The 9,026-nt window shown below is 46.5% G+C and overlaps 1 protein-coding gene across 1 annotated transcript in view; it reads right to left on the bottom strand.

Moving 5' to 3' along the window:
• Nucleotides 1–2,338: 2,338 nt before the first annotated feature.
• The window catches only part of LOC144818644 (17-beta-hydroxysteroid dehydrogenase 13-like), a 377,312-nt gene continuing 370,624 nt past the window's right edge, over nucleotides 2,339–9,026 (bottom strand). Inside the window, exon 8 of the mRNA XM_078676267.1 lies at nucleotides 2,339–2,576. Coding sequence (XP_078532393.1) covers nucleotides 2,486–2,576 — 91 coding nt within the window. The 3' untranslated portion in view covers nucleotides 2,339–2,485. The remainder of the gene's footprint in view (nucleotides 2,577–9,026) is intronic.

The raw sequence follows: 9,026 nt of genomic DNA, 5'->3' as shown, positions 1-9,026 counted from the left end.
CAACACTGTGTCCAGTATTGCTCCTCCACTGTAATTTTTACAGTGTAAGGGATTCCACCCATGGAGTGTGAATTATGGCTTGCTTTGTTTATGGCTTATGTTGATGAGTGGGAAGGGAAGGATTGGACGCCTCAAAGGAAATTGGCTTTATTAAAACACACTTTACGAGTTGTGGGTCTTTAAGAATTTGCAATATTATCTTCCATGGAAAATCCTGGTGATTTGAATGTGTTTGAGTGTGCAGTAAAACAGCTGTCGGAGAGATATGGAGAAAAACAGCACTGTAATGGAGAGGTTTAAGTTTTATTCCAGAGCTCAAAAAGTTGATGAGAGTATTGAAGAATATGTCAGTCCTTAGAGCTTTAGCAGCATCATGTGCCTTTGAGACCATAACGTATGACCAGGTTTAAAGTAATCAGGTGATGATGAAAATTAAAAGTAAGAAGGTGCAAGAAACGCTCTGGGTGGGCACAGAGACAATGTTGAATGCTTTTATTAGTATTGCCAAGAGCATAGAGCAGTCAAAGAAGTAGCAATGGTAGAGGGAACAGAAAGAAACCAGAGTCCATTACTAGTGTCAATGCCATTAAAACTGGCAAGGAGAAAATGTGGCAGTAGTTTTCATGGAAACTTCAAAGGTTGCCAAACGTTGCCCTGCAATGGAAAAAACTTGGAGCCATTGTAGGAAAAGGGCACATTTTTGAAGGCTGCGGAAGAGGACATCTGAAACGAATGTCAATAGTGTGGCAAATGAATATGAGGAAGAGTTCAATCCCAACGCCATACTATGTGTGCGGGATGGAGGGGTAAATAGTTTTCCAAAGTGTGTTGTGCACATTAAAGGGAAAAGTGTGGAGTCATGTGAGTAGTACAGTATCATTAGCAAAGCCCTGTGGGAGTCAAATTGGCTCAGTGAGAAATTATTGTTTCCGGATGTGCGCCCTGGTGGATATACTGGACATAGGATTGATTTTCTGAGTTATTTTTGGGCTAATAATTGTTTCAAAGAAAGGGAAACTTGAGGTATAATGTATGTGGCTGCTAACAGGGACCCATTTTTGGAGTGGCCGCATCAGCAATAGTTGAGCATGAAATTAGACCCCTATGCTGTTGCACCTGTGTACATAGAAGAAGATGCAAAAAATGATTAGTGTGCCGTTAATGTAAAGATGGAATTCCCAGAAACTTTTTACTGATAATTTGGGGAAATTTATCGGGTTCCAACACAAAATTGTTTTACTGAATAATGCTGTTCCAGTGAGACATAAATTCGAAATGTTCCTCTGATGTACAAAGTGAAGTTGAAAGAGATGTTACAGGATTTATGTAACAAGAATGTAATTAAAACTATGAAGTCTTCACCAAGGGTGTCTAGGGGTGGTTAATGTTTTGAAGCATTCTGGAGATCTTAGACTATGTGTGGACCTTAGGAGCCATATCAACAAAATATCGATTGATAGACATCCTTTTTTAAATTTGCATGAGCTTGTTTCCACTCTGGCTTGGGCGACAGTTTTCTCCACGTTAGATTTGGCCAGAGCATATCATCAGATATTACAGGAAGAATCGTGCCATTTAACTGCATTTGTTACCCCAGAAGGATTGTTTCAGTTTTGCAGAATGCCCTTCGGGCTGGCCTGAGCAGATTCTGTTTTTCAGAGATTGATGAAGAAAATGTTAGGAGGTGCCTGGAGGGCCCTTGCATTTCAAATCAACATTTTGGTCTATGGAAAAAATGAGGAAGAACATCTTACTAATTTAAGGGGTGCACTTCAAAGATTGCGGCAAAAAGGTTTGACTCTAACAGTATCTAAATGTAAATTGAATTGTGATGAGGTGGAATACTTGGGACACAGCATCGCTAGGAATGGAATTAAGCCTAAACAAAATCTTGCTAAAGCTGTTGAGGATGCCACGATTCAAAAGACTAAGGAACAATTGCCATTCTTGGGCCTTACAGAGTTTTACTCTAGATTCATCAGTAACTATGCTGCCAAAGTTGAGTGTTTTCGTAAGTTATTGAGAAAGATCAATGAGTTCTTATGGAGGGTAGAACAAGATCAGGCTTTCATGGATCTCAAGAAAGAACTGGTCAATGCTCCTTTTCTAAAGTCATTTGATGTTGGAAGGGAGTACATTGTTGCAAGTGCTTGTGTACATGCCAAGTCTGCACCTTAATTGTCCACAGTGAGGGCACTAAATACAAATACTAGACACTCAGTATCCTTTAGCAAATGAAAAATATACATTTATTAAAATACATTTGTTATACAGAGCATAACTGTTTGGAAACTAAGTCATGTAAAATGTCCTGTTTTGTTTCAAGTGAAAAGAAGACAAATGTAAAGCCATTTTTATTATTATTACCACTTATAACAAAGTGCCTTTTTGTCACACGAATGAAGGTCTTATGTCAACACTCTTTGTTTCTGTATCGCCTCTCCTTGGAATATTATGGTGCCTGTTTCTGATGAACTCCTGTCTGCTACTTGACTTTGTTGTGGGATCCAACAATGGCATCACATTTGATATCATGAAGGGTGTTCAGAGCTACTAGAGCCCGCTCAGGGATGAAACTGTGTAGAAATTAAAACATATTGGATTAGTCACTAAACCTTAGCACTGGTATGATGATAAACTTCCAATGTTTATTCTTTTTCTGCTTGACCTCAGCTCTGCTTTTGACACAGTTGATCATTTTATAATTAAGCATGCTCGTTCCTCACTATATAGTCTCGGAACTGCTCACAGGTGGCTATCCTCCTACCTGTCCAACTGATCTGACTCTGTACATTCTTCTCTTCTTCTGTCCCTCTCTCATCTATATGGGATTCCTCAGGTTTCGTTTTATCGACCCCCTCTGCATCCTCTCTTTTCTCCATAATATCTTCGTTAGACTTTCATATTAATTTGTATGCTGACCATCAAATAACTTCTGCCATCCTTTTTCCCAAATCCTGTTTATACAGTCTTTTCATGGTGGTCTTTCTGTTTAAGTTGAGTTTGCAGTTAGCGCTCATACGCTTTTTGACAATATATTATGCCTAAATAAAACTAAAACTCTTCAGAGGGACTTTTAACTCATTCATTACTTACCATTGGTTGCCTTCACTGTCACTCCTATTTTCTTGCTTTTCGTTATTGCGTCCGGGAATCAAATCCAGTTTCACTTATCTACTTTTGATGGAGCATGAACCAAGTACTGATTCATTTGTTTATAGGTGCCCTTCTGAGCTACACATCCTTGGTTGCTCTGTCTCCCTCCCACCATCCTTGGTCTTGATTGCCACAACCTTTTATTTGTCCATCCCACCCTCCTTCTGCTGCCTGCTGTTCGTTCTTTTCCTACCCCCCCCCAATTCTGCCCACCTCCAATGTTGGTTATTGGGGCCTGTTTCAGCGTAGTCTAGGCAATAGGTCTGCAGTGAGAGGCCAGAGGTTTACAAGACCTTCTTGCCAGGGTTCAGATTAGGCCACATTAGAAGCGCTCCCAACTGCACATTTCCTATGTCCTTGGGACCTATGCTTCGACAGCAGATTAGATGTGGAGGGCGGGTCCGACCTGGTGCATTGCCCCTTGCCACGTTTGCTTGACTGCTTGGTGTGCAAGGGTCAAGGACTCAGGCACCTTTCTGCTCCACAACCTCAAACAGCAAACAGCAAGCGCAATCAGCTGCTGCTTACCCTGGATTTCAAATCTGAGCCGCTTGTGCACTAAGTACGTGATCAGAGAAAGGTCAAGCCTACTCCACTTTGTACACAGATAACCAGCTATATGCTTTCAGCTGTGATCTGCCAGAGCATTGGGTACATAATAATCAGGGGCGGAATCCAGGCACCACTGACACACTTCTTCCAAGCCTCACTTGTTTCCCTATTCCTTTTTATAAGTCAGATTTTTCATCCCTTTACTCATTAGGATTATTTTAATCCGTATGCTAATTGCAGCTTGTTAGGAATGGGGGTCTATAGTTGGCAATGATATACACATTTGTCCAAAAAGAGACCCTTGCTTCTAGTCAGGGTAAGGGGGCTACACTGCTAAATACCCATGCTTACCCCCTTGGTAGCACAAGCAGGCAGGCTTATCTCAGAGGCAGTGTGTAAAGCATTTGTGAACACGTACAGTAATACAGTGAAAACACTACAAATGGACACCACCCCACTCTAGAAAAGTAAGTAATCTTTACTAGAATTAACACAAGACCAATCGACAAAAATCCACACTACTGTAATCAAAATAAGTCTTTAAAATGGTAGAAATAGCTTAGCTCACTTTAGATTGTAAATGATACACTTTACTCTCACAGTACCTGGGATGCGTAACTCAAAACAAACAAAAGGGTCGCAGGGAAGGTGATACGCTGTTCCTTACACTCAGGGGAGTTGATGCGTCGGTTCCTTACTGCTGCGCAGGGGAGTTGAGGCTCGCGTCCTTACCGTGTGTGAAGTTGACGCGCCGGTTTCTTACTTTCTATCTTACTAATCTGATGCAATGATGCTTTGGTGCGATGCATCAAAATGGGGTCTTGGTTATGGCGCAACAACCTAGATGCGATGCGTGCACGCCAAACGGCCACGCGGCGACTCAGTAAACTTATGAGCTGCGACAGGCCCTGCCACACGCTTCTCCGGTGATGCGACAATGACCTCTGCGGCGGCGGCACGCTTCCCCGGTGATGCGACGCGCCTTGGTGATGCGATGGCGACAGCGGCAGCAGTGGCAAGCTTACTCGGCGATGCGATGACAACTGCTGCGGTGGCGACAAGCTTCTTCTTTGTTGAGTTGCACTTCCAGCTCCCAGCGACACACAGTATGTAGAAGGCCCAGCACAACAGCAGGCACTTAATTTCCCAGCAAAGGAATTCAGGGGGGAGCTGGTGGTGAAGTCTTGTATCCCTGAGACTTCAGGCAGGAGGCAAGCACAGTTCAAGCCCTTGGAGATTCTTCTTCATGATGATGAAAGCACACTCAACCCCCAAACAGCACACATCACAGGGGTAGTCTCCTCCTTCAGTTTCCTGGATCTTCTCCTCAGAAAAGGTTCGTCTTGATTCCCAGAAGTGATCTAAAGTTCTAGGTCCCCCTTTTTATACCCACAAATCCTTTGTCTCTGGAGGCAGAGAGTGTCTGTACCTAGTTCAAACCAGTCCTGGGTGCACTCTGCCAGTGCACAACTTCTTCCTTTGTCAGTGTGGGCCAGGGTCATCGGACACACCACAGGAGGTGGAGCCAGCATTGTGGAAGGCAGGCACAGCCCTATTCAGGCCCAGGTGCTACTCCTCCACCACTCCTAAAGCAGATAGGTCTATTCAGCCTAGTGCTGACTCACCTTGTCTCCTGGAGTCACCCCAGCCCCTGTCACTCACAAACCAGACATTGAATACACACACCTAGCAGAGGAAGGCAGGATGGTTAGGCAAGAAAATACCTACTTTCAAAAAGTGGTATTTTCAAACACAGAATGTTAAAACCAACTTCACTAAAAGATGTATTTTATCATTCTGAGTTCAGGCCTACTAAACTCGTTTTTCTACCATGTTCCCTGGGTCAGTTCGAATTATAAGATGTTATAATCAAACTGCCCATTCTGGCCTGTGGCAACAGTAAGTCTTACCATAGTGAAAAATGAAATTGGCTGTAATTCACTATGCGGACATGCCACACACATCAGGGCATGTCCTACCTTTTACATACAATGTACCCTGCCCATGGGGGTACCTTGGGCCTACCTTAGGGGTGACTAACATGTAGAAAAAGGAAGGTTTAGGGACTGGCAAGTGGGTGCACTTGCCAAGTCATCATGGCAGTCCCAGACTGCACACAGGCTCTGCAATGGCAGGCCTGAGCCATAGTTTACAAGCTACTTCGGTGGGTGGCACAATCAGTGGTGCAAGCCCACCAGCAGCATTTGATTTACAGGCCATGGACACACGTGGTGCACTGTACTGGGGTCTGACAAGTAAAGCAAAAAAGCCAATCATGGAGTCACTAATCCATTACAATACTTTACAATAGGGAGCACTTGCACTTTGGCACTGATTAGCAGTGGCAAAGTGCCCAAAGCATCTAGACCAGCAAAAACATAGCAAAACACAGGAGGCAACAATGCAAAAAATGGAAGGGAAACCCAGGCCAATGGTGCCAGGTCTAACACGTGTCCCCTCCAGCTGAAATGCGGGGAGAACTACCCTACCTCTTGGGAGTTCTCATCACTAAGGCGGAAAAATCTGGACAGATCATCAGCATTGGCGTGTTCTGTACCAGGGCGGTGTTTCCCGGTGAAGTCCATCCCCTGTAGGGAAATGGACCACCTCAACAGCTTTGGATTCTCACCCCTCATCTGCATCAACTATCTGAGGGGCCTGTGGTCTGTCTGAACCCGTAAGTGAGTCCCAAACAAGTATGGTCTCAACTTCTTCAGTGCCCAGACTACAGCAAATGCCTCACGCTCAATCACACTCCACCTCTGTTCCCTTGGAAGTAACCTCCTACTGATGAAGGCTACAGGTTGGTCTAGGCCCTCCTCATTTATCTGTGAAAGAACAGTCCCTACACCATGCTCTGAAGCGTCTGTTTGGACAATAAACTCTTTTAAGAAGCTGGGTGCCAGGAGCACTGGTGCCGTGCACATGGCAGTCTTCAGGGCATCAAAAGCTTTCTGACAGGTGTCAGCCCAGTTCACTTTCTTGGTCTGCTTCCTGGAAGTCAGCTCTGTCATGGGTGCAACAATGCTGCCATACCCCTTGACAAACCTCCTGTAGTACCCGGTGAGTCCTAAGAAGGCTCTCACCTCTGTCTGGGTTTTGGGGGTTTCCCAAGCCAGGATGGTCTCAATCTTGGGCTGTAGGGGTGCCACCTGGCCGCTCCCAACCTGGTGTCCCAAGTACACCATGGAACCCTGCCCAATCTGGCACTTACTCGCCTTGATCGTGAGGCCTGCTCTCCGCAGTACCATCAACACTTCCCAGAGGTGAAGCAGATGTTCTTCCCAACTGGTGCTGAACACTGCTATGTCATCCAGGTAGGCGGCACTGAAATCTTCCAGTCCAGCCAACACCTGGTTGACCAACCTCTGAAAGGTGGCAGGGGCATTCTTCATTCCAAAGGGCATAGCCCAGAATTGGTAGTGCCCATCTGGTGTGGAGAATGCTGACCTCTCCTTTGCCCCATCAGTCAAGGTGATCTGCCAGTACCCAGACGTCAAATCAAACGTGCTGAGGTACCGGGCAGCCCCTAACCGATCAGTAAGCTCTTCAGCTCTGGGGATGGGGTGCGCATCAGTCCTGGTGACTGAATTGAGTCCTCGGAGTTCGGTGTGGCACCAGGCGCGGCAGCCTTTGGGACCAAGACCACTGGGCTGGCCCAAGGGTTGTTAGAGGACTCAATCACCCCCAATGCAAACATCTTGGAGACCTCCTCCTTGATGGAAGCTCACATCCTGTCAGTCACTCTGTAAGCATTGTACTTAACAGAAAGACTGTCCCCAGTGTCCACATCATGGACGCACCAATCAGTGACACTAGGGGTCAGGGAGAACAGGTCAGGAAACTGTCCCAACAGTTGGCGACAATCCTCCTGCTGCTCAGGGGTCAGGGAGTTAGAGAGGTTCACACCCTCCACTGACCCATCTTACGCCTTGACACACAGGAGGTCAGGAAGAGGCTCAGTCTGCTCTTCCATCCCAGCATCTGTGGCTATGAGCATGCCCAATTCGGACCTCACCAAGAAGGGCTTCAGGCGGTTTAAATGCAGGACCTGCAAAGGGTTCCTAGGAGACCGCAAGTCCACCAAATAGGTGACATCACTCTTACGCTCCACTACCTCAAAGGGTCCAGTCCACTTATCTTGGAGCGCACAGGACTCCACTGGGGCCATGACCCATACTTTCTTACCAGGCTGAAGCTCAATCAGAGTGGCATTCTGATCGCACCACCGCTTCATCTCCTCTTGGCTGGCTTCCAAATTCACCTGAGCGAGTTGCCTGAAACGCCGGGTTTACTTTCTGAAGGCCAGCATGTAGCTATATACATCCTGGGGAGGTTTCCTGGGAGCTTCCTCCCAGACTTCCTTTACCAAACTCAGAGGTCCTCTTACCGGGTGTCCATAGAGAAGTTCAAAGGGGCTGAACCCTAGGGACTTCTCTGGCACCTCTCGGAATGCAAAGAAAAGGCATGGCAAGAGGACATCCCACTTATGCCTCATGGGTTCCTCAAGACCCATAATCATGCCTTTAAGGGTAGGTTGAAGCTCTCGACCAGCCCATTACCTTGGGGGTGGTAAGGAGTGGTGAACTTGTATGTTACATCACACTCCTGCCACAGGGACTTCATATACTTGGAAATGAAGTTTGTATCACAGTCTGACACCACCTCTCTGGGGAATCCCACATGGGAGAAATTCCCCATCAACGCACGACCCACCACAGGGGCTGTCACTGACCGGAGAGGGATGGCTTCCGGGTACCGCGTGGCATGGTCCACCAAGACCAGGATGAACCTGTTGCCCATGGCTGTCTTGGGATCCAGAGGCCCCACAATGTCAATGCCCACCCTTTCAAAGGGGGTGCTGACCACAGGGAATTGCTGGAGAAGAGCCTTGTGCTTCCTCCCGCTCTTTCCACTTGACTGGTAAGTCTTGCAGGTTCTGCAATGAGTGTCTGAACTCTTGCGCATCTGGGGCAATAAAAGTGGGTGACAAGCCTTTCAAAGGTCTTGTCCGGCCTCAAATGTCCTGCTAAAGGCACATCATGAGCCAGCCCCAGTAGAAAGGATCTGAAGCGCTCGGGTAACAACAGCACTCTGGCTGACCCAGGTTCAGCAACCTTAGGCTCACTATGCAGGAGAGCATTCTCCCAGTACATTCAATGTGATCCAGACTGATCACCTGCTACCTGGTTTGTGGCCTGTTGCCGCAAATCCACAAGAGAAGGGTACTTGTTCTGCTCCTCACGGAACTCTTCCCTGGAGGGACCTTTTTCTTGCTACCAATGGGTCAGCTCTGGCAGGTCTCCAAGTTCGGAAAT

The sequence above is a fragment of the Lissotriton helveticus genome, chromosome 2_1 (genome assembly GCF_964261635.1).
Source record: "Lissotriton helveticus chromosome 2_1, aLisHel1.1, whole genome shotgun sequence".
Lineage (NCBI taxonomy): Eukaryota > Metazoa > Chordata > Amphibia > Caudata > Salamandridae > Lissotriton > Lissotriton helveticus.
This window is presented reverse-complemented; position numbering and strand designations above follow the sequence as displayed.